At 50.3% G+C, this 25,549-nt stretch overlaps 1 protein-coding gene across 3 annotated transcripts; it reads right to left on the bottom strand.

Moving 5' to 3' along the window:
* Positions 1 to 439: 439 nt before the first annotated feature.
* On the bottom strand, positions 440 to 25,334 carry EMC1 (ER membrane protein complex subunit 1). Of its 3 annotated transcripts, none has more exons than XM_028108461.2 (23): positions 25,217 to 25,334; positions 22,314 to 22,438; positions 21,351 to 21,416; positions 21,010 to 21,103; positions 19,712 to 19,840; positions 18,543 to 18,669; positions 17,840 to 17,989; positions 17,361 to 17,528; positions 16,786 to 16,857; positions 16,355 to 16,417; positions 15,628 to 15,750; positions 14,766 to 14,862; positions 14,357 to 14,479; positions 12,525 to 12,724; positions 12,213 to 12,362; positions 10,630 to 10,791; positions 10,187 to 10,306; positions 7,820 to 7,957; positions 4,792 to 4,965; positions 3,773 to 3,983; positions 3,241 to 3,325; positions 2,012 to 2,141; positions 440 to 1,855 (listed from the first exon to the last, which is right to left on the bottom strand). In XM_028108461.2, the coding sequence occupies exons 1-23, from the start codon at positions 25,318 to 25,320 to the stop codon at positions 1,676 to 1,678; spliced, it is 2,991 nt and encodes a 996-aa protein (XP_027964262.1). In that variant the 5' UTR covers positions 25,321 to 25,334; the 3' UTR covers positions 440 to 1,675. The 3 variants fall into 3 exon arrangements, with proteins under 3 accessions (XP_027964262.1, XP_027964264.1, XP_027964263.1); XM_028108463.2 differs by having other exon boundaries at positions 14,357 to 14,476; XM_028108462.2 differs by having other exon boundaries at positions 16,355 to 16,414.
* Positions 25,335 to 25,549: the final 215 nt, after the last annotated feature.

Raw genomic sequence — 25,549 nt, 5'->3', positions numbered from 1 at the left:
CTTAGATGCTCACTGACTCATTAAGATCAACTTCACAATTTTATTACTCAAATAAAATGACTCTCATTTTTCTTCCTTCCACTAGCATCATCTACCAGCAGCACAAAAGATTTCAAAGTTTTGTTTTTAAATAACTCAACTCGGGGCACCTGGGTGGCTCAGTCAGTTAAGCGTCTGACTTCGGCTCACATCATGATCTCAGGGTCCTGGGATCGAGCCCCGTGTCAGGCTCCCTGCTCAACAGGGTTTCTGCTTGTCCCTCTCCCTCTGCCCCTCCCCCCTTAAATAAAATCTTAAAAATAATAACAACACAACTCTTGTATGATTAAATTGGCATGTTTTCCTATTAAAATAAACTCTGTGTCTGCACAGCTTTCGGCCCCCTCTAATGCAGAAGTCACCTCCAAGTCCCACACCACAAAAAAGGACTGCCCATTCGTAACATTCATCATCTGCTTTATTGAGACACCTGATCGAACCGCTCTCCCCACAAGGCTAGAGATGGTCTCCTCTGCACATTTCATCCTTCACAGGAAAGAAAAACGCCATCATTCCCCAGATCTGGGCACAGAGGAAACTTTTAGGACTTTTTCCATTTGTCACAGAGACAACAGCCCAGCCACTTGGCAACACTTCATCCACAACACGTCAGTTTCCTACCCCCATCCAGCCCTCCCCTCTTTTAAAGTTGCGAAGGTTACAGCATTAACATTTAAAATCTCTCTTTAGTAGAAATGTGATGCACTCATGAATTTACATCTAAAAGTAAAAAATAAATAATGAAGTTCTTAAACAAGACGACTGGCTCTAACTAGGCCAGAAGAGGGCTAGACCAGCCTGAGGGTGAACTGAGAGGTTAGGAGGTACCGTGAAACGGGTAGAGTCTCTCCTCCCTTAAAATCTCTTGCAGGTTCAGGCGATTCAGTAGTATTAAGGCGGCCTTGGCTCGGACACACCTTAGATGCAAAGGGTGGGCAATGACTGACAAACCAGAAAACTATGACGTGCCTGACTTGTGATAAACTGCAGCAAGAACTGGGTGGCCCCACCTGATGAATGAGAGCCTCCAAACTAGAGGCTTAAAGTAAATTTTGATGCCATATAGATTCCTCAACTCTTTGGAGAGAATCCATGAGAGGCTGGATCCGTCTTTAAGCCTCAACTAAGCATGTATCTTCTTTCTCCCACACATAAAAGAGCAAAAGCACCTATGAGGTGGAGTTATCAATGAGAGTTCCCTCCTGACTTTGAAACATGAGGCAGGGAAATAGTCAGAAGGATTTCTGGATAAGCCTGGGAAACACAAAAGGCGAACCAAAATCAACTGAAGCAGGCCTCACAAAAGAGAAAAATCTGCCAGGGGACTTAGTAAAGAAACAACAACATTCACGGATGGGCAAAGGAAGCAAACAGGGTGACGGCCTTCAGACTTTGAGGGCAAGTCCATCGAGATGCTTTGAGATTCCCGGCGGAGAGTCCAGCCTCCCTCCGCAACCGACGCTGCGGCAAACCTGTCCCAAGGAGGCTCCGCGAGAGTCCAGCTTCTTCCCACGACTCAGCTGAGATGGACACCCGACACCCGTCCTCGCCTGACCCGTCCCACCGCAGCTGGAGCTCCCCGTCCGGCCCTCGCTGCCCCGAGCTCTCCGCTCTCCGGCAGTGGGGTCCTGCGTCCTTACCGCCAGGCCCGATTCAGGAGCTTCACCTGCGCCAGTCTCTTGGTTATCATGGTGGCAAACACCAGGCCAAAGAGGACACTGCTGATGAGCACATAGTCATAGTCATCCTTCAGGACGTCAAACTGCTTGGATGGGTAGACTCGAGTTTGGTAAATGTCCAAACCGTAGGCCACAACCTGGAAGACGGAGGCAACGAGAAGTACGTAGGAGAGGTAGCCAAGGGTCCACCGCGACCCCACACTCTGGTCAGAAAGGAAACGGAATCCTCAGCTGCCTCCCAAGCGTGAACCCAAGAGCAGCTGCTGCACATGCTGGCTGGGGGCTCTACTCACCAAACAAGTGGACTCCAGGCCTGAGGGAGCTGTGTAGATACCTCGCATTCGAGAAACCGTCTGGTTGTAGTTAATGAATCGCTCTGCGTGTATCTGCACATCTGGGGAATACGGGATCAGGTTCTCCTCCCTGCAAAACACCAGCCAGGACCAGCATTCCAAACTGCGGCAAGGGGATCTCTTGGCTGCCCTTTCTGAGTCCTGGGAGCTTTCCAGGCCACATATCTAGCCTCAAATTTTCCTTCAAGGTCTACTTGTATCAGGTAGTTAAAAATTTAGCAGCTGAATGTTAGCAAGGGCTACAAGACAGAAACCTGTGTAGAGGGTAGATCTGGATTCCTACCCTGTTCTAAATCTAATGATAGCCAGTATTTCACACTAGAGGTGGAAGTCAGGGCCATTCTAAAACCCGCACGTGGAGCCACTAGGCCAATTCCTGCTCTTGGCTCAGAGTACCTCGGTCCACACTCCTCAGAAAACCCTGGGCTCACCCCACGTGCTCCCCAGCTTCAGCCACCCTGCTCTCCAAACCACACTCCCCCGAAACCTCCTGTGCAAACATAGATCTGCTCTCTCCCCACACTGCTCAGTTCCCCACACCCCTAAGTGAACATAATTCGGGATGGAGGTGAGAAAATATGCAAATGACGGCTGGCAATACAAAACTGAATGCTAACTGTGACGAGCTATTGGCTTCCCCACATGACCCAGCCCCATTAGCGCCCTCCCTTCCTCACATCCCCCCACCCCCACCAGCTGCTGCAGCCAGTGTGACCTCCTCCCTGCCTCTGGCTCGCCAGCCATGGTCTCAGGGCACGGGCACGGCTCTCCGCTACCTGAGAAGTCCACCCCCGGACAGCCATAGGCTGGCTTCTGACCACCTCCAAGTCTTCACTCCACAGTCACCTTCCCAGAGAGGCATCCCCAGGCCACCCTCTCAAGTTACACCCCCTCATACCCTCCTACCCCTCCAGAGCCCCGGGCCCTTAATTTTTTCTCTGTAGCATTTACAAATACCTAACGTAGTATCATTTCTCTTGCTTATCTTATGTGGCATCCATCTCAACCCCCCAACAGCATGTTAAGCTCCATGAAGGGAGAGGTTTTCATCAGACTTGTTCCCAGCCCTGGCCCCAGCCCCCAGCACACAGCAGGCTGAGGACCAAACTTCATCAACAGGTCACATTCCTTAGGGTCAGAGCCTTCAGTACCACCTGCAAGTGTCTCACCTGCTTTGTTCTGTTGGGATCTCGGGACGGCGGGGATCCAACAAGGCCTTAGGAAGGGAAAGAATTGCTCCGGAAGGCAGCCCAACTGCAGAGAAACAAGCCGGGTCATGGGATCGAGCCCATGTGCAGCTCTGCTCAGCGGGGAGGCTGCTTAAGATTCTCTCTCCCTCTCCCTCTGCCCCTCCCCCCACCGCCCCCCATGTTGCGCACATGCACTCTCTCCCAAACAAACAAACATCATGGAACACTACATCAAAAACTAATGATGTAATGTATGGTGATTAACAATAAAAAAGTATTAAAAACAAACAAACAAACAAACAAACAAAAAGGGAAGAAATAAGAGTCAGGTCAATCTCTTAGAGGCGGCAAAGCTGGACTAAGGATCTTTTCCTGCTGAAATTAAGCCCTCCTCCCTCGCCTCCCCTAGTGGTTAAAACAGGATTGTGCCAGCGATGCACCTCCAGCTGTGTCCTTCAGTGTGGCACCCTATGGAGACTGTCACCTCGGAGACCCTCCCCTGGTCACTTACTAAGCAGGTGCCGGCTGGTGATGCCCCGCTCGGTGATGGTGGCTTCCATGGCGCTGATGGAGGAGGGGAAGATGTAGGACTGCTGGAGGACCTGGGGCAGCTGGGGGCGGTCCAGGGAGCTGAAGGCGGTGGCGTTGTATTGCTCGGTGCCCTCGTAGAGCTCCAGCGCGGTAAACTCGTTGCGCCGGGCCTTGGTGTTCCAGTACTGGTACTGAAGAGAGGGGCGGCAGCTGAGGACTTAGCTGCCACTTTGGCTGGAAAGGGGTATGATGCGGGAAGGCACCTTTCTTTCCATGCATGAGCTACACGTCCAGGAAGGAAAGAAAGCCACCCAGCATCACAGTTTTCTTCCTTGCTACCAAGTTTACTAACTTTCAGGGTAGTTTTAACTAGCTTTACCCGAAGTTCACCATAAGACAAAGGAGTTCTCAAGATACTCAGAAGTCAAAATAACAATAGCAAGAGTCGGGCGCCTGGGTGGCTCAGTTGGTTAAGCGACTGCCTTCGGCTCAGGTCATGATCCTGGAGTCCAGGGATCGAGTCCCGCATCGGGCTCCCTGCTCGGCAGCGAGTCTGCTTCTCCCTCTGACCCTCTGACCCTCTTCCCTCTCGTGCTCTCTATCTCTCATTCTCTCTCTCTCAAAAAAATAAATAAAATCTTAAAAAAAAAACAAAAACAAAAATAGCAAGGGTCTGAGTGCTTATCACGTGGGTTGTTCCAACCCAGACCAGAGCACGCTCTCCTAACCCTCCTTCACGAGTGATGCAACACAGAGAGCTCAATAACCACTTCAAGGTCGCACAGTGGGGAAAGGGAAGGGCTGCCGCGAGCCTGAGGCGGTCTAATTCCTGAGCCGAGCCTCCTAACCAGCACCTCAACTGCCATCCAGGGGTTTGGATCCTACAGAAACACAGAGAGGCCCCTGGTTTCTGGAACAAGAGGCAAGGAAGGGATTTGAGACACAGGTCTTGGCTGGGTCGTGAACCTGGGACTGACACCACACATCTGCGACTCTTACCACCACCCAGTTCTCTGAGTGTACAATGTGGACGGGGCCCTTGGCTTTCCTCTGCACGGAGGAGTGGATGATGCGCCCGGTGACGCCATCGACGAGGAAGATGCCAATGAAGGTGCGCTCATGGTGTACGTCTGTGCTTTCTGTCACCACGGCCAGCAGGTTGGGGTTCAAGCTCTGGGAGGAGAGAAGAGCGCCTTCAGCACCACGATGGCCAATCACAAGCTCCGCTGTGCTGTGAGCCCTGGGCAGAGAGGCAGACCTGGAGCCCACTGGCCTGGCGGAGGAATCGGGTTTCCTGGCTAGAAGAGCTTGTCCTCGGAGCTCGTCATCACTGCCCTTGGTTAGAGTCCCCCGGGTGCCACGTGCTACGCCCGGTGCTCTGCCCACCTCACCTCACGGACTCCCACAAACAACCTCGCAATGGAGCTTTGGTCACGCACAGGCGGTAGGTGAGGAAAGGCTGCAGGTCGTAAAGCAACTTGCTCACGCCGCAGACGCAGCAAATGGTTAACTCAAGATACAATCCAACCTGCCCACTCACTGAGCTAAGCCACTGCTCCGGCAATGTGGGTTCTCTGCACCGGTACCCGCCCCACCCTTAAACCAACAGACGAGTCTCAGTCCTCGTCTCACCTGACCTGCTAGTACAAGGCGACACAGGTGATGGCCCCTCCTCAAAACACTTTCTCGGGGCGCCTGGGTGGCTCACTGGGTTAAGCGTCTGCCTTAGGCTCAGGTCATGATCCCAGGGTCCTGGGATTGAGCGCGGCATCAGGCTCCCTGCTCAGCGGGGAGCCTGCTTCTCCCTCTCCCTGCCGTTCCCCCCTGCTTGTGCTCGCTCTCTAATAAATAAATAAAATCTTTAAAAAAAAAAAACACCACTTTCTCCACCTGGCATTTAGGACACATGGCCCCCGGTTTTCCTCCACCCCACTGGCCCCTCCTCCTCAGTCTATTCTGCAGGCTCCTCATCTCCCCAGTCTCCTGGACATTGTCTACACTCGCTCTTGTGGTCACACACCAACCACGGGTGCTGGCAGTGGCCAAGGTTACATACCCACGCTATACCCTCCCTGAACTCCAGACTCTAACAGGCTGCCATCTCAGTATCTCTTAAATGTCCCACCTCAAACCTGATATATCCCAAAGGGAATGCTGTCCTGCCTCTACCTAAAGCCTGCTCCCCGTAGGCCTCCCCATGCTCCCAACTTCCCACGGGCACTCTAGCTCACTCAACATCACGGCCAGAGTGGTGGCCGTGATACGTCCCACCACGCTCTGACCTCAGCAACCTGGACTGTCCCCGCTTACCCCACTCTAGTCATACTGTCCCCCTTGCTGTTTCTGGAACACTCCAGGTCCACTCCAGCCTTCCTGTCCAGAAAGCTCTTCCCCTGATGTCACGCACTAACCTTCCACCTTCCTGAGGTGTCACTATCTCAGTGAGACCCTCCTTAACCTATTTTAAATTGCACCCCTTCCAATCCCGGCTTCCCCTCCCCTCTTCTCAGTTTTGTTCTTCTATAGAACTAGTTACCCTTTGATATGCTGTATGTTTATCTATTTATTTTGTTTTTGGCATCTCCTGAATATAGTAACAGCCTCAATTTTGTCTATTTTGTTCACTGATGTATCCCAGACTCTAAAAGAGTGCCTGACATCCTGCTAGCAACCTCCCCCCACCAAAAAAAGTACAGCTTCCCCTCTGTGGTATTCCTCCTAAACCTGTAACCACAGTCTAGCCATGAGAAAAACATCAGACAAACCAAAATTGTCTACCAAACACCTGTCTAGTACCCTTCAAATCTATCAAGGTCATGAAAGACTAAACAGGACAGAGGAGACTTAGAGAAACGTGGCATGTCCGTGAAGTGTAGGGCCCGGGGCTGGGCCTGAGGCAGAAAGGGACCTTAGTGGGAAAACTGGTGAAACCCTGAGAAAGTGTGGACTTCAGTTAACAGTCTTGTACTGATGCTGGTTTCTTAGTTCAGACAGATGTACCACAGCCCCACCAGGGGAAACCAGGTAATGCGTACATGCAAATTCAATGTACCATCTTTGCAGCTTTCCTGTAAATCTAAAATTAGGCCAAAACAAAGCTTATTGAAAAAAAAAACTAAACTAAAAAATGTGTGTGATGAATACAAATCCAAAAAAGCCCTACTCTATTTTTTTCAACATAGAAAAACACAAGTACTCTTAGTAAATTTTAACTCATAAAGGTAAAATTACATAAAGAACATACTTTTTCTAGTACAATCAAATGTACTTTAGAATTTGTATTATTTTGGCCGTTCTGAATAAGTCAAACTGACTGCAGCATGGAAGGCATCCATCACTAAAGATTTCAAATCACGAGCACTAATAATGTTAACTACGCAGATGGCACTGTTTTAACCAAGTTACCTGTTATCATTAATCTTCAAAGCAATCCTGCGACAAACGACCCAGGATGAGTGGCTGGTGTGGGACAGAGCCAGGTCTGTACCCAGACAGTCCAGCCAGCCGGCAGCCTGCGGTGTTGCCCCACGCCCTGTGAAGCAGCCTCCCCATCAGCTGCCTTGGCCATGCTACCCTGCTCCATCACATCTCCTCCAACTCAGCCCGCACTCTGCAGAGGGGGTAACGAATGACCACGCACCACTACAAGACTGCCTTCTCTCCCAACATCTTGCAGTGCCACCTCTCTGTCCCCCTCCTTCACCACTAACCAGTGCTGGATCACAGAGATGGAGTTTCTAATGGATCAACGAAGGCTTAACCCCAGAAAGTTCTATCAGCACTATCACTAACAGTAAGAGCTAACATCTACTGGGTGGCAGCCTTAGGCCAGGTACTATGCTACGCATGAGCATCATATGATCATCACTACAACCCCATGAGGAGGGCACGTTATACTCATTTGACAGACAATAAATTAAGGCTCAAAGGAATGAAATGACTCACTCAAGATCAAGTAGCTACCAAATCCTAGAGCCCGAATCCAAACCCTTGCCCTTCTGCTTGGCACCAAACTGCAGAACCATACCTTATAGAGCACGCTGCGGTCCCCCATCACGCGGCCCTGGGAGTGAACGTGCTCACTGCTGCGCTTTCCCTTCACCTTGACGATGCGCTGCACTTCTGGGGGAATAGTCAGCTCCCAACTCAGCTCAGTGGTAAGATCCTAGGGCCAGGGCAAGAGAGCCAACACTTATAATCTGGAGGGCACACTTAGACCTGTGACAGCTGTAGCCGGATACATCCCACACTCCTTTATTTGGGGGCTTTGTGCCCAAAGAAACAGAAATCAGAGCTCCTAGGAAAAGAGCAAAAAGGATCTAGTTTGTGCAGACGTTTTAGAACTCTCAGTTTGATTAGGCAAGATACTAGAGCTAGGAAGAAAAGAGAGGAATGTTCCGTGGTATCCCGTTGTTTATTTGAGTAGGAAATATCCAAGGAAAGTTTACCACTTACTACTAATAGCTACGATTCCTGTATCTGAGGCCAGCAGTAAATTACTAAGCTGGCAGGGACCTTGAAACATTATATGAAATGTTCTTTATAGTCAAAGAAAACCAATTCACAAAGTTTCATGGTTAAATACATTATTTCTTCTTAAACTTATTTATTTGAGACAAAGAGAGCATGCGAGCACACATGAGCTGCAGGGGCAGAGGGAGAGGGAGAAAGAATCTTAAGCAGACTCCACACACTGAACATGGAGCCCAATGCAGGCTCAATCTCATGATGCTGAGATCATGACCTGAGCCAAAACCAAGAGTAGAACATTTAACGGACAGAGCCACCCAGGCACCCCATGGTTAAATATGTTATTATCCAGGGGCGCCTGGGTGGCTCAGTTGGTTAGGCGACTGCCTTCGGCTCAGTCGTGATCCTGGAGTCCCGGGATCGAGTCCCGCGTCGGGCTTCCTGCTCAGCGGGGAGTCTGCTTCTCCCTCTGACCCTCTTCCCTCTTGTGCTTTCTATCTCTCATTCTCTCTCTCTCTCAAATAAATAAATAAAATCTTTAAAAAAAAAAATGTTATTATCCATCCATACTGTGTCTATGTGTATTGTCTTCCCTTGGCCACTGTTTCTTCCCATGTCCTCAGGACTCTACTGATCATGACACCCGGGAGCTTGCTCCCCTCTATTCACAAAGAGCCATCTCTTCTTTCAACTTGAGAGGACAATTTTTTTTCACCCACAAGGGTAAAGAACATGTTTTCTGGGGAGACTACCTCCCATGCTGCTCCTGGAAAGGCCAGCTGCTACAAAATATCAAGAAAGGACACTGCATTTTTAAGACCACAACAGCTAAAACTTAGATGGCATTTGCCATGTGCCAGGCATTGCTTCGTGTGATTTAAATATGTTAACTCCCTGACTCTTCACGACAACCTTACGGTGTAGGTCCTCTATCATCTTATTTTATAGGCAAGAAAACAGAGGGCCAAAAAAAAAAAAAAAAAAAAAAGGAAAGAAAAAGAAAACAAAGGGCCAGAGAAGTCATGGGCCCAAGGTCACGAAGTTAATAAGTGATAGAGCTTGGCTTCACACTCAGGCAGCTGGGTCCAAGCTCTTAAGCTCTATGCTGCATTGTCTCTCAAAAGGCCCTGTGGGACAGGATGCAGGGCCTCTGGTGAGTACATGCCCCAATCCCTCCTGTCTGCAGGAAGGCCAGCCCCCTGTGAACCTCAGAGCTGGCCCTCAGGGCCAGCGTCTATCACTGTTTGCTAATGCTAGACTCAAGTACATCAGCATTAGAGCAAATCAATCCCATTTCTAAAAATAAGATTCAAAGCATTCTGTCAAGAATGGGTCAATAACGTCATCTTCATACCGAAAGTACAACTCATTACTCAATCCCCATTCCCACCTCCCACCCTCTCAAGAATGGACAACAACATCCCTTCTCTCTGCTATAGAAAAGGAACATGGAATAAAAACTCCAAGGGGGCGGTGCCTGGGTGGCTCAGTTGGTTAAGCGGATGGCTCTTGATTTCAGCTCAGGTCATGATCTCAGGGTCCTGGGATTGAGCCCCATGTCGGGCTCCATGCTTAGCAAGGACTCTGCTTAAGGATTCTCTCCTCCTCCCTCTCCCTCTGCCCCTCCCACCGCTCACATGCTCTCTTTCCCTCGATCTGAAATAAATAAAACTTAAAAAAAAAAACAAAACCCCTCCATGGGACAGAAATGTCTTCTATTGGGCACTACTCTCTTCACAGTAAGTAGAATCTTGCCTGCCATGTAGTTGCTGCTCAATACGAAAAGGACTACGAATCAGACATCAGGACTATAGTGATCCACACTTACAACAGAATGAATAGTATAATCCACTTCTTAGCCAAATAGTCAAAAAACACTTATAACCCTCCCACGGAAGGTCCTGCCAAGAGGTGCCTTCCCTACCTTTCGAAGTCGATATCCACATAGGCGTCCCTGTTCTGCATCCACCAAATAGAAGAAGATGGAAGGGGCAAGCTCATGTAGCTGTCGCAAGACATTCCGAGTGGCTGGGAACGCCGTGACCTTGAAAACCCCAGAAAGGCCGAGGAAAGTGTTAAAGGAAAAGGGTGCTCTGTGCACAGTTGCTCAAGCTTCATTACCATTCGCCATCAAAAAGCCTTAAGAATAAAAGTCAGTCTTAAAAGAATTAAAGTCCACTGAACCCAAATAGGGCTCAAATCTACTTTTGCTAAGAGCCTGAGTTTCCACAGCTGCAGGATGATGCCCTTCAAGCCCATACACGTGCTGACTGCAGAGCTCCAGCTCTGGCCACGAGCTGCTGCGGGACCACCCTCCCCGCACCCGACCCCCCCCAGGTGCTCTCCAGCCACTCTCAAGACTCATACCTTATACTCATCATCGATCAACAGCAGCACCTTGGCATAGTCTTGATCCATGATGGGGAGAAGCAAAGACTGCAAGATGGGCCGCTTCAGCAGTGGGGGAACCACCTGACTCCACTTGCCAAAGATGGGATTGAAGACATACAGAGAACTCATTCCCGTCTCCTGACACAGACAAGCAAACTGTCAGACTCCAGCAGCAGGGAAAGGACGCAAGTGCTAAGGGTAAATCTGGAGAGCTGGGACTTTAGCTCAACCGTGACAAACTCCCGGGACCCCTCTGCGTGGATTCCCTATTTGCGCAAAATAGTTTTGCCTGAAGGTGAACCGAGGCTAACGTGTCAGAAGGGAAACAGTTAAATTGCCCCTGTGGCTCCAAAGCTACCCAAGTACCGGACACGCTGAGGAACAAACAAAACGGTCAAGTACCGGGGCACCTGGGTGGCTCAGTCGTTAAGCATCTGCCTTCGGCTCAGGTCATGATCCCAGGGTCCTGGGATCGAGCCCCACATCGGGCTCCCTGCTCAGCGGGAAGGCTGTTTCTCCCTCTCCCATTCCCCCTGCTTGTGTTCTGTCTCTCACTCTTGCTGTCTCTCTTTCCAAATAAATAAATAAAATATTATTTAAAAAAAACCAAAAAACGGTCAAGTACCATTTCACTAACCCCGGGCAGCCATTCCAGTGGTGCCTACCAAGCCTAGAAAGTGCCCTTTCTTTTTTTTTAAGATTTTATTTATTTTTTAAAGATTTTATTTATTTATTTGAGAGAGAGACAATGAGAGAGAGCACAAGAGGGAAGAGGGTCAGAGGGAGAAGCAGACTCCCCGCTGAGCAGGGAGCCCGATATGGGACTCGATCCCGGGACTCCAGGATCATGACCTGAGCCGAAGGCAGTCGCTTAACCAACTGAGCCACCCAGGCACCCTAAAGATTTTATTTTTATTAATTGAGAGAGAGAGAGTGAAAGAGCACAAGCAGGGGGAGGGGCAGAGAGAGAGAGGGAGAAGCAGGCTCCCCGCTGAGTAGGGAGGCTGATGTGGGGCTCGATCCCAGGACCCTGAGACCATGACCTGAGCCGAAGGCAGACACTTAACTCACTGAGCCACCCAGCGCCCCCCACCCTTTCTTTAAAAAAGATTTTATTTTTATTATTTGAGAGTGAGCGAGCGAGAGGGCACAAGCAGGGGGAGGGACAGAGGGAGAGGGAGAGAGAGAGAGAAAGTGCCCCTTTCTAATGGCGCTAGAGTGAATCCACAAAAATCCAGCTAATTCTGGGAGGCAGAAATAAATAGCTTTGCGTCCTGCTCTCCCTCGTCTAAAGGGAAAGTAGCCGCTCAGCTGGTAACAGCGGCCTGTATTTGGGAAGGAGGAGAGCTGGCTCGTTACAGGTCTGGTGACATCACACACCCTCCAGAGTCAACCCCCATCGGTCCTGGATGCTTCCTCCACTCAGACAAACAGAGCTCTAACCCCTGAACACCTGTCCCTAGCCCTCCCAGAATTCCAAAGGCCCAGGCGAAATTCAACTTACAGAACACTAAAAAGCCACACCCACTCTGGCTCAAATCCAAGGAGGACAGCCTCACCTTGTCCTTTACCAGGAGGGTGCACTGTGGGGGGTGGGGGAAATGGGCAGTAGTCCTCTGGACCATCAGTTTAAAGGAGGAGTCTGGCTTGACATTGGGGAGATACTGTTTCCACAGGATGGTGCCAGAGCTGCTCTCAATGCCAAAAAGCTGCAAGATAAACAAATAACTGGCTCACTACTAGAAAGACAAACCGAAGAACTGATTCTGTCCTTAGAAATTAGAACCAGCGCTATCCCCCACCAAATACTTTTTATTTCTCACTCACGGAACCTCAGAAGGTTCGGTACCCAGGGCTTAAAACCCTCTCACCTTGCCCGAGGCTGTCACCATCACCATCATCTTCTGGAGATTAAATTCATCTCTGGCTAGGGTGTCAATGTTGATCTCATTCTTAATCTGACTTCGGGGCTTTCGAGCGTCGTAAAACATCTTCCAGAGGTGGGAAGTCCACGCCTGCAGCAGGATGAGCTGGGACGAGAGGCGTTTCAGGAACATCCCCAGCAAGCCGTCTGGTGTCAAGGAAAAGGTAACACAACTGAGGGTCACCCCTCATCAGACTAGGTGTTTCCAGCAAGGGGCTTCTTCTAATGAGGGGTCTCTCCCACTCCTGTGGAGCACTCAAGTCATCCACACACCAGGCTGCAAGCCCAAAGGGCAGTCCTTTATCTGAAGCTACCACTCTCACACTCGGGTACAGCCATGCAGGAACTTCCAAAACCTATTTTCCTGGCTCACAATACCCCTACCTCCTGGCATCTTGGAAGAGGAGACCAGGAGGTCAGGGATCAGCCATGCAGGACGCGGCCATGCTGAGCATGTCTCCACCACAGCCCACATCCAGAATGGTCAGAGGAAGGCATCCGAGTGCCACAACAAAACCAGAAGGGGGGGCGTGTGGGGGTGCAGGATGCAGAGGTAAGTGTGCCACAGACAGGCATTTCCCTTACCCACGGCTCTACTCCCAGCCTGTCCGCTATTAACCCTACACCCAAGAGACCTATGTGCCACCAACCCCCATGGCTATCATTCACCCCTGACACTGTCAATGAGGACGCCACCCTCAAGTCTCCCCCTCAGGGTCAATGTGGCCACCAGAACGAGGCGGCATGAGTAAACAGCATGGCGTCTGGAGTCTGGCAGCCTGGATTAAAATCCCAGCTCTACTACTTATTAGCTGGATGACCCGGAAACGTACGTAACCTCTGGCCTCTGGGTCCCCGTGTGTAAAATCGCAAGTAGTCCGAAGACCACATGACCTGCACACAAGACTTCACACCATGCGGGGTCCACAGTGAGTGCTCACTAAAAAGGAGTGCCTTTGTGTGTTCTACTCCCCGGCAACCTCAGCTCAAGGAAGAGAAGTGAGGGGCAAACAGGACAAATCACAGGCACAGCGGTCCATGCACACACACTATGTACCTCACTGACGCAGGTCAGGAAAAACAAAGAATTTACCAAAAGCTAGCCACGTGGGCAAGCAACGAACAACAAGGCAGCAGGAAGCAGATTTTACCTTGAATTGCTGGATCCGGGCAGCAGAAATAAACAGTAAAGTCAAATTAATCCTCAGCTCAAGAAAACCCGCAATGCCTACCGGGGTGCCTGGCCCAGAGGAGGCCCTCAGTAAATACGGCTGCAGAGCAAGGTGAAGGGAAGGGAGGAAGAGGCGGGAGGCAGGACTGACCAGCACGGAAGGAACCGACTCCACCCTTGGGCTTGGGACTGGCAGGCGCCAGAGGGCACCGCCGGTTACCACAACCCCATCAACCCAGTCACGCCTCTCCAGAAAGACATGGCTGGTGCCTGGGGAACAAGGCGTGACACATCTGCCTGGCAGATCTGAGGTACTGAGGCAGTGGTAGCTATGATACTACTAAGTTAAGACTCTTTTTCCTCAGGATCTTTCCACAGAGGGGTTCCTAAGTGGCTCCTTTCAGAGAAAAGAATGGTTACCCAAACCACGTGGCCACGAAGGCACTGGAAACTGGTCGCAGAGCTAGTTGCACGCACATGGGCAAAAAGACTGCGCCCGGGGAAGCCGGGGATGACGTGAGCCAGCATCCCTTGCGGTCTAACTACCAGACCCATTCCCAGAGCAGCACCCCCAGCCACAGTGCCGTCCCAGCGTTCTCTGTGCATACCTGCCTTCTTGCCGAATTCTCCTTCCAGCTCAGCCTGCGCACCCGTCAGGGGCAGATCCACCATCTCCAGGCACACCACCTCCGCCAACGACTCCTCCCGGCCCCACAGCACCACCTTCCCTGCTACAGAAACCCTGGTTACGAAAGCCATGCCTGCCTCCCCCATCGCCTGAAGGCTCTTCTCTGTGGCTCAGGGATTCCAGAAGCTCTCCTGTCAGGCAGAGAAGCAGACCCCACCCTAGAATGCTAAGGGATTGTTCAAAAGCAGATGGCACATGGCTCTAAAAAGTATTCAGGCCTACACTCCACTGGAATCTCTCCCAGAAGCCAATCCATGGCCCCAAAAATATAGTCTGACTAGAAATCTGGGCCAGCCTAAAAAAAAATGAGCTGAATGAGGTCTGCTCACCCAGCTGCTGCAGGAAAAGTAGCAGGTGATCCTCTGTCTGCACCAAGGCCCGGTAGCCCACCGAGTCGTCCTTCTTCAAGAACACCTGGATGTAGAGCTGTAAGCAGAGTCCCAACGACCGCAGTCAGCCGGAATCCAAATGCCTCTGAGCACCGGACCCCCAAATTCAAGGCATCAGGAGTTGTTAAAGGCCCATGACACAGGGTCTTAGACACAGGTCTAAGCAACACAGCTTACTATCTAGACCCCAAGAAGGTAACATGAATGCATCAGAGCCAGGGCAGTGGTGCGAGACTGCAGCTCAGACCTCTCCAAGGGGGAACCTGAGTGCTTCCCGGGCACCGCGTCATCCCTTGTGCTCCAGTCACAGCCCACAGAGCGAGGGGAGGCCAGGGTGAGAGCTTCCGTTTTGGAGACGAAGAAGCCACAGCCCAGAGAGGCTGAAGAACACCCTAAATGTGCACAGTGGCCACATAGGCGCCGACTGAAAGTGCAGGCTGGGGCACTGGTGACATCTTATGAGCCTTGTGACTCTGGACAGGGTCCTGGATCTCACAAGGCCCAGTTTCATTTGTAAAACAAGGGCAGTAATAAGCACTTACCAAGGCTGGTGAGAGAGCTAAATCAATTAGGGAGTAAACAAAGAGCTCAGCACAGTGCCTGGCACACTCACCACTTAGAATAAATGATACCTGCTTCAACTACTATTCACGGGGCCTTATAACAAGTCAGCTACTCAGGAAGAACTAGAGCCCATGTCCAGAGAGTCCTAACCCAGGACCCAAGGCCTGGCCGTGAGGAAAGGGAGGTCCATGCTGAGAAGCCCCCGGGACGGAGCCTGAAGACAAAGGTTCTGACTCACCCGCTCTGGCCGAGTGCCATTCTGTTCCAGACTGAAGGTGATGGTGGTATCAAGCAGCCGCCGACCTGTCTCCACTAAGTAGAGATTAATGGTGTAGGTCTGGTTGAAGCAAGTCAGTGAGTCCTACGGGTACGGACAGCAGGGCTCAATAAAGAGATCCCCCAAAGCCGAGCCCCACAAAGGAAGTCCAAGAATTGGGGTTAACTACCCTAGAGAAGGACCAGGCCAAGAGAAGAAATATACACGAAGGAAAATAAAAGGAAAAAAGAAAGCTAAATCCCAAGGCAGAAACAAGGTATGTGAGTAAACAGAATAACAAGCACGATACTTGTTTCAGAAGGAAGTCAGTGCAGCACAGCAGACTTCCCCAAAAGAAGGAGGACCCCGCAAGGAAATCACAAAGCTCTTCAGAAGAGCTCAGGACACAGAAAACAGAGCAGATGTGCGCCGCCCGGGGGCCCATGCTCCGCTCCAGCCCAACCGCACAGACCACTGCTCAGCAACACGAGCCAGGGGCGCGGAAGACACGGGGCAACAGAGCTGGAGGAAAAAGTGGTTAAGAACAGGTTCTAGGGATTCTACTTCAGACATCCCAACTACAAAGGATCCAGACAAGCATGATTTACGGCGAGCAGCAAACCCCATCTGAGGCCGAGAACTCCGGAAGACCCACTCCCAGCCTCCCCGGAGGCCCAGGTCCAGCACACTGCCCAATGCCACACCGTACCTGAGCACTGGGCTTCTCCGCAAAGCTCCCCAGTGACCCGTCTTCAGAACTGCTAGGCTTCTGCTAGGGAAAAGAGAAAGACAGAAGAGAACATTTGACCCACAGGGTCACCCCCCAGTCACCGAAATGAAGTCCTCCCTTCTGTGTCATCTTAGCACCTGGGAGAAGGCAAACGTCACCCCTCACTCCTGCTCACAGAGCCTATGTAGCTCCTAACAGCCTCAGATGAAAGTGGGTTGTACTATGAGGGTCCCACTCCTGGGGACAAGGGGGCTGCTGATGCTGAAAGCGCTATAGAGCAAGTGAGAACTTACTTCTCAACAGCTTCCTGCCCCCTGGGTTCAAACTGCCCCGACTTTTAGTTCTCAGGGCTCCTGGGAGACATAAGGAAGGAGAACCCCCAAGCGCTAGCTGTTACTCTCGATACTCACCATTTCACTGCGACAAGTCACGACTGCAGCCACTGTCTTCTCCCCAGTGGTGGCAAAGCTCACGAGGGCAGCCTGGGAATAAAGCAAAGTGTCAGTTCCTAAATGGGGCCTATACCAGCCAGCAGCAGCCTCACAGAGGAGCATCTCTACAGGGAGGTCCCTCAGCCTTGGAGCTGAAAGTGCTCCTGACTTGGAAGCACAGCAGCCAGGGCACCTGAGAACAGAGGGAGGCCCAAGGGGCATCTATAGCTGAAAACAGGCCTTTCCCCTACCTCCAACACAGGCACACGCTGGCCCTCAATTTCACACTGTTTTTAGTACCCATAGGGAAGCTTGAATTAACATCCCCACTCTCCTGTGGACTCAGAGAAGGCGCCACTTTTACTCTAAAGATCCTTTGTGACTCTCAGAAGAAAACGTATTCCGTTTCTGCGCTAAAGTGAACCCATCTCAAACCAAACACAGAGAGATGTCTGGATCCAGAGCAAACACCTACAGATTCAGAGGCAGGGCTTTCCAGTAGCATGCCTTGGCTAGATCCTCCCGCATCCTAGCGCCATGCTGCCTGCGGTTACCTGTGGGAAGGTTTTGAGCAGACTCAGGACTCCGCGACGGTACTGCAGCAGAGCACAGTGGCTCGGGGACAACCGCAGGAAGAACTGGGCCCGCGAAGGATCCACTGGGTTGGGCTGTGTGGGCAGGACCCGGGGCTGGAATCCACTTGCAAATTCTAAGTCAAGAGACTGCAGGGCAAGAAGAAAGAGGATCAGGGCTCCATTCAGGCAAGTCACTGATCCACTGATCCGTCCCAGGCCTCCTTCCTCAGCCCCACTTTGCCAGTGAAAGTAACCAGGCCTTGGCGTGCAGCTCCAGAAGCCCCCCTCCAGGCTCCCTAAAGAGAAGAGTGGCCCATTTCCCATACACCAGTTCAGCCAGAAGCCTAACCTTCTCCCAACAACTGGCAAGGCTCAGGAAGGAAGCAGCGTCACTGGGAGACTTTTCCAAGCAACAAAGGCAGGGCCTTGGGCCAGGGAGCAGCAACACTACCTCTCACCTGCAGTGGGATCTGTCTCAACTCCCACTCCGTCTCCAGGGCCAAGGTCTGGAGGGACCGTGAGCTCGGGTCAGGGCACACCAGGACAGCCTCATCCACCACACCACAGGCTCCAGTGAGACTCTGAAGCCAGGGGGTTGACACCCTGACCTACAGGAAAGACATCGTAGCAGGAGGTTTGTGAGAATGTTTACATCTTCCTCCCTGCTCATCAGCAAGGTCCCCACCAATCTCATGGGGGCTAAGCTCAAAGGTTCTCCATGGCTGGTTCCAAAGGACTTCTTCCCATCCCTCCCAACTTCTTGCGAGCTCCAAAACTGAGGAAAATCAGGGTTTCCTTTCTGGTCACTGGAAAAATATACCAGGTCATTTTTAAGACCCAATACTTCAGACAACCGTTTCTCTCCTGTGTTTGACATACGGGGTTTCCTATCACTATTTCAGAGTACTTCCTCCTAAGAAACTCGCAGGCAATGAAAAAAACCTACATAATTTTCCAGCCACCCCAGGAGAGCACCATGCATGAATGTGAGGGCTTTAAACAAATGTTCCATGGGGAGAAAGCAGCTTCCAAGTGACCAGAAACAGGGACCATGGATGGCTTTCGCGTCTGCCAAGTTCCCTGGTCCCCGAGGCAAAGAAGGGCTCCATCTATTCCCCTCCACAATCTGCAAGGCTCCTCAAGCCAGACGCCTGGCCATACCTGCTGAACAATCTCTCCATCTTCCACATTAAACTTGACGATGTTCACGTGGCTGAAGGGAACAACTCCGAGGGCCCACACCACCCCAGACCCGTAGGAATACATCATCTGGTAATGGATGCTGTCACTAAGAGAGGGAAGAAAAAGCAAGGAGCAACAGCTTCAGCCATAGGCCCACCCTCAGGGGTCCTCTAGTCACAATCTAGCAGTCCCCAAGTAGGATTTGTTTAGCTCCCAGTTTTGTTTTGTTTTTCTAATAGTCATCAACATTTAGAACTGAGACTTTACATGTAAAAATCAGATTTCTAGCTCTCCTTAAAAAGTAGGAGAGGCGGGGCGCCTGGGTGGCTCAGTCATTAAGCGTCTGCCTTCAGCTCAGGTCATGATCCCAGGGTCCTGGGATCGAGCCCCGCCTCGGGCTCCCTGCTCAGTGGGGAGCCTGCTTCTCCCTCTCCCACTCCCCCTGCTGTGTTCCCTCTCTCACTGTCTCTCTCTCTGTCAAATATACAAATAAAATCTTTAAAAAAAAAAAAAAAAGTAGGAGAGGCACCGCTAGGCATACCTATAGGGCTCCAAGTGGCTAAGTACGGCTGCCCCCTGGAGGTAAGCCAGGCACACTGCAGCTGCCCGCAATCCCCACTGGGCCTGCTTTGCTCAGGGGTGCCACGCACTTGGCCACATTCGAATTTGAGTTTTTACACCCTGAAAATGGCCACAGATCTGAGCAAATCTTTTCCTATCCTCCCTCTGTCCTGATCCTTCCCAGCTCCAATGCTTTCCACAACTAGGACTTCTGGAAACCATCTCAAACCTCCCTCAGTCCCTACCCTGGGCTCTTCTTGAGTTGTTCTGATTCGTATCAGAAAAATGAAGGCTCAGTCGGACTTGAACTAGAAGTCAAAAAGCCCAGAGTGCTATGACTGTAAGCAAGGAGCCATCTCTCTTGCTGGACTGTCTCTAGTGCCCCGTTTGAGAATTTTCTCCTCACTGCAAAGAAATGCCAGAAGGAGCACAGCCTTTGAGTGCCGGCCTACATCTAGTGAGCCCAACACGCGATGCCAACGTAAGGAGAGCCTGAGTCAGAACAAACACTTCAACCCTCAGGGAGAAACAGGAGCTTGGGGACAGCAGGACAAGGAAGCCATCACTCGGTGGGAAGGTGGCCTTACCTTTCAGGGAGATGTTCCACCCACTTGAGGTGCCCACTGGAGAGATGATGCAGGGCAAGAGTGGTCTTCTTCAGGACCGCAATGTACCTCACTGATTCCTGCAGGCCTACCAGCCCAAGTGCCTGGAAACTGAGCACAGGTACAGGGGTAAGCACTGCCCGGCACCTCCAGGGTCTCAGACTAGAGCAATCTGGACCACCACCACTGTAGCTTGGTAGGTAAGAAAACAGGCCTTGGGGTCAAACGCATCAGGATCCTCATACTGGCTCTGCTTCTGGTGAGCTGACCTGGGAGGCTGCGCTTTCAACCACTCCGCTCTACTGTCTCCCTGAAGCCCCGTGAAGCCCCTCCTTCCCCGAGGACTTCCCAGCAGGCAGGCCGTCCCTCCACCATGGCATCCTTCACCCCGTACTGTCATTACAGCCTACGTGCCTGCCTCCCCCAGCTGACCATATGTTTCTTGACGACAGAAACCTTCCCACGGTCACATGTGGGTTCCCACTGCCTGGGGGCGTGCCAAGTGTTATAAATTACTATCAGAAGAGGTGTACCCCACTGCAAACGACCCTGTAATTGAAACAACCCCAGCAAAGACGTAGCAGCAGCCCAAGCTGTTCTCTCAACATAAAATGAAAATGCTGAAAGGTTTATATTACACTCCTATACCTAGCACATTCACAGTTCTCACGTCACGGTATGATTAGGAGCAGTATTCAAGGGCAAGAATAAATACTGCACCGAGCACAGGGCTCTGCACCTAATAGGTGCTCAATAAACACTGGCAAGAGTAACCACGTGTTCCGTGGCCTCAGCATCAAAACACGGGGTGTTTGATGTTCTTTGGCTCTTCAGTGGCCCATGCGAAAAAAAAAGTCAAAAGATCCTGAATCGCTGGGAGTCTGCTTCTCCCTCTAACCCTCCTCCCTCTCATGCTCTCTGTCTCTCATTCTCTCTCTCAAGTAAATAAATAAAATCTTTAAAAAAGTTTTTTAAAAATTAAAAAAAAAGGGCGCCTGGGTGGCTCAGTTGCTTGAGCAACTGCCTTCGGCTCAGGTCATGATCCTGGAGTCCTGGGATCGAGTCCCACGTCGGGCTCCCTGCTCAGCGGGGAGTCTGCTTCTCCCTCTGACCCTCCTCCCTCTCACGCTCTCTGTCTCTCATCCTCTGTCTCAAATAAATAAATAAAATCTTAAAAATAAACAAGAAAACTTAAGATCCTGAATTGCTGTCCACACAGACCTGTGTTCTAGCAAAGCCTCGAGCCAAGCCTAGATGAAATACAGCTTCTTGCCCTCTACCTGCCACTGTCCAAGGTAATCTCCCAGTTCAGGCCCCCAATGTTAGTCTCCCAGGAACGCATGATCCGGCCTCCATTGGACACAGTGATTGCATCTGGAAGAGAAAAGACCATGGTGAAGTCACCTATCCCAACTGGTGTTCTGTGGCCTCCTCTGATGGTCTGGGAGCAATGGCTGTACATCTGAGGTATGGATGCGAATAGAAGTTATTTGCAATACTTGTCCTTTTCTTTTGGGAACACGTCTTCTGGTTTCCCTACAGACCTGGTACAAAGGAAGGAACCGAGAACTGGGGACATGGAGCCAACATCACGACAGAGACCAAAGAGGACTGTGCTTACCTTGTCCGTAGAGCAGCATGGCATCCACAGCCCCTTCTGTCGTGCCCTTGTCAACATGGCGCCACACTGAGAGACATGAGGCAGACGTTACTATAAACTGGAGCGAGGGATCCAAGAAGACAGGTAGGAGAGAACCAAAGAGGCCTTTGCACTGCGGTATCTCATTTTATTTCGAGGGAGAGAAGGATTACACCTAACTGGCAATGATCCCTTCATACTCACTGGGTAATGAGGGGAGGAATGTTTGAGAGGAGCCACTCCTGTCCCAGTCTGAAGTCTCCTCACTTCCCATACCCTCTACCACCCCAAACTTATAAATGAGACAAAACTAACAGAATCTCTATGATTCACAAGAAAAATAGTGATCGTAAATTATATTTCCATAATTTCGTGCCTAAAAACATCCATAAAAGCAGCATAAGTAATTTAAGGGGGGCATCCAAATCTTTACTGCAGAGTAGAAAAGAGAAATAGAAAAGTATTTTGAAATATCTTAAGAACTCTTAGGACTCAGGCTGAGAGGCTAAACTAAAAAGGCCAGTTATAGGAAAATAGTTGATATCCAAAAACAACACAACTGAAAAACAAGTATCAGAATCCAGTAAGAGGGCGCCTGGGTGGCCCAGTTGGTTGGGCAACTGCCTTCGGCTCAGGTCATGATCCTGGAGTCCCTGGATCGAGTCCCGCATCGGGCTCCCTGCTCGGCAGGGAGTCTGCTTCTCCCTCTAACCCTTCCCCCGCTCATGTGCTTTCTCTCTCTCTCATTCTCTCGCTCTCAAAAATAAATAAATAAATAATCTTTAAAAAAAAAAAAAAAAAGAATCCAGTAAGAGATGCATCTTTTGGCCAACATGTCCCTTACTTGGTAAGCAGCCAGGAAGACTACACAAGCCATGGGCCATTCTGGATTCACTATGGTCAGCCATTCCATCCCAAGCTAACCGGTCTACGCAGGTCACTCACATATCTCCCCAGTCCGAGAATTTAATGCTGCAATCACATTCTTCTCTGTGGCCACAACCAACTTCTTGGATCCAGGGGAAAATTCCAAGGAGGCAAACTTGAGCTTCCCAACATACTGCTGTCTCCTAAGGAAGAGGACAGGGAAATGTGAGGGGCCAAAATCATCCCTGCACAAAATGTTGTGGGAAAAGACCTATCTTAGGACATGTGAGGAATGTCTGCTAATGAGATCTGACCAAAAGCAAGATTTCTATGCAACGGAGTCAGAAGCCAAGGGAACAAGAAGAGAGAATACACCCCAAAAGATAAGCAGCACAAGTCTTACTTCTTTTTTTTTTTAAGATTTTATGTATTTATTTATTTATTTGAGAGAGAGACAGAGAGAGTGAGCAGGGGGAGGGGGAGAAGGAGAGGGACAAGCAGACTCCGTGCTGAATGCAGAGCCCAACGCAGGGCTCAATCCCAGAACCCTGGTATCAGGACCTGAGCCGAAGGCAGATGCTTAACCAGCGGAGCCACCTAGGCGCCCCCACAAACCTTACTTCTAAATGCAAGCACGTATTATCTCAAGTGCCACCCAAAAGAACACCTGGCCTAAATCCTACTGGAACAAACATTAGTCCTCTCTGTATTCATTAATAGTGGGACTATTACACGAGGGAAGAGACACAAAGCCTATTGTCTACAAGCATACAATCCAACTTGCCCTTCTATTTTCACTGACCCCTGGAGAAAAAAAATCATGCAAATTTTTCACTGAAACTGGGTTGGGTTTCTGTTTCTACAGAAACAGACTGGGTCAAGCTTCTGTTTTCTACAGCCTTTTCAAGCCCACTCCATGTTCAGGATCCACTTGATCATTACTCATACTTTCCTTGGAATACATCCCATCACTTTCAACACGCTTCTCTTAGCATAAAGGGAATATAATTAGCGTCGAATGGCACACTACCAAGTACACAGGAGGTGCTTGCACACTGTCATTAAGGAAAAAGTACTCTCATCTCTGGCAAACTAAACACACGTGGCATCTACATGAAATTTCTCTTGTGATGTTGTTTGGTCTGATTAAAAAAAAAGGAAAGAAACTAAGCAGAGAGTAGAGACACAGGCTTAGAGGACGTTTGACAATTTCTATCTGTATTTTCACATACTTAATTCTCGCTATATCCATTTAACACTCTATGAAACGCAGAGGACAAGCGTTATTACTTCATTTTACAAGAAAAATTATTACTCTCATTGTACAGATAAGTAAGGTCTGCTGGGGTCAAGTAATTACAGTCAGAAATAAAACACAAGACTAAGACCTTCTGACTCTAATTCCCATGCTCTCTTTTAAAATATTGTTAATCTTTTATCTGGACTGTAAAAGTAATGCCTGCTAGGGGCGCTTAGGTGCCTCAATTAAGCATCCCACTCTTGATTTCGGCTCAGGTCACGATCTCAGGGTCGTGAGATCAAGCCCTGTATGTATCATTGAGCATGGAGCCTGCTTAGGACTCTCTCTCTCTCTTCCTCTCCCTTTGCCCCTTCCCCACTCACGCTCTTTCTCTAATAAAAAAAAAAAAAAAGAAGAAGAAGAAGAAGAATTAATGTCTGCTCATTGTAGAAAATGTGAAAAACATAAATGTATTTTTAAAAATTTTAAATGCCTAAATGCCACCACCATAAACTTTTTAATGTTTCAGGATATTTCCTTCTGTTTATTTTTCTATTTGTAAATTATATATACCTAGTATTCCGCTAAGTTGGAATCATACAACATTAGCATATAGGCTATAGATGTGTAATACGCACGTTACATTGTGAGCATTTGCCCACATCATTAAAAATATGACTTATGCTGCATTTATCCCACTGTCTCACATCACATACATATACGACTGCCCCACCAGATTGAGCTCCTTCTTATCTCTCTGTCCACAGCACCTAGAACAATTGTTGGCGTATTACAGGCAAGCAACAAATACGGAATCAATGTATCTGATACAGAAAAGACTTCACAGAGGAGGAGGTATCTGAGCTAGGCTCTGAAGAATGAACTGTTCTCTGAATAGAAATAACAATGGGTAACACTAATTGCACTCAATGAGCCAGGCATTGTGCTAACTTAAAAGAATGATCTCATTCATCCTTACAACTACTGTAGGTAATAATGAACTATGAATAAGCCCATTTTACAGATAAAGAAACCTTGGCACAGAGCGGATAAGTCACTTTCTCAAGTCACACAACCCTTAAGTTCCAAAATTTAGTCTCCAACAAAAGTACACCTCTTAATTGCTGGGCCTTAAGGAAGGGGGCGGGAGGGAGGGAAAACTAAGTGAATGAGTAAATGGCATCTCTATGAACGGCACCTCCGGCTGTGTGAGACCTGCTGGCCCTGTTCGGAGCCCAGGACCGGGCTGGGCTGAAAGAGAGGAGAAAGGGCACTCGGCTTAGGATTCGTAGTAAGACCCAAGCCCCTGTTCACATACCCAAGAGATGCCAATTCGAGGAAGAATGAGAGTTCACTGAGGGGCCGTCGACCCTCGACACCCAGTAGATCAGGAACCTGACAGTCACAGAAACAGGGCCTGACGGGGAGGAAGGAACGGTGACCTCTGACCAGAACCCCAAGCACGCTTGAATGTCAGGGCCCGTTTCACGAACCTGCAACCTGTCACACAGAGACTGGCTTAGAAGCGCCCCTGACGCTCCGTTTAATGCTCTGCTGTGGCCATCTTAAACCTCTTTAACTTTTGAACGGGCGGGGGGTTCCACATTTTCATTTTGCACTGGGCCCCACAGGTTCTGCAGCCAGTCCTGCTGCCTGTAACCCCGACCTCCTTGTAGCCGGCACAAGACTGGTACTGACAAAATAGCCATAGATTTCCCGAACAGGCCCCACACGCACGTACCAATCAAACTTGCCCACTTGGTCTTCGTAAACCGCGGCCGCTAGGACAAGCAGTACAGCCCAGAGCCAGAGCCGGAGAGGCGCCGCCGCCGCCGCCGCCGCCATGATGGGAGCCTGGGCCCGCCCGCCGCCGGCCCGTCAGGCACCCGACCGCAGGCTCCGCCTCCGCAGACCATAGAGTTGGGACCTCCCGCGAAGCCCTCGCCGAGGCGCTCAGGGCTCGGAGGCCCCCGGGCGCGCGGGAAGTCGCCCTGGAGACAGCCGGGCGGGGACAGGCGGGCTGCGGCGCGGATTGGGTCAGGCACGCGCGGGGGCAGTCCCCGAGGGCCGTCCC

Source organism: Eumetopias jubatus, unplaced genomic scaffold (genome assembly GCF_037043125.1).
Source record: "Eumetopias jubatus isolate StellerSeaLion01/CBP00866 unplaced genomic scaffold, mEumJub1_p1.0 scaffold_4, whole genome shotgun sequence".
NCBI classification, from domain to species: Eukaryota; Metazoa; Chordata; class Mammalia; order Carnivora; family Otariidae; genus Eumetopias; species Eumetopias jubatus.
The sequence above is the reverse complement of the archived record's forward strand: the minus strand, read 5'-3'. Positions and strand labels throughout refer to the sequence as shown.

Bases quoted from the DNA above. Each gene is read 5' to 3' on its own strand.
- EMC1 (XM_028108461.2), bottom strand. From the start codon at position 25,320: ATGGCGGCGGCGGCGGCGGCGGCGCCTCTCCGGCTCTGGCTCTGGGCT. The intron at 19,841-21,009 runs GTAGAGGGCAAG...ACCTGTGCTCAG, and splicing joins ATTACCTTGGACAGTGGCAG to TTTCCAGGCACTTGGGCTGG. The intron at 12,725-14,356 runs GTATGCACAGAG...CCTTGACACCAG, and splicing joins AGAATTCGGCAAGAAGGCAG to ACGGCTTGCTGGGGATGTTC.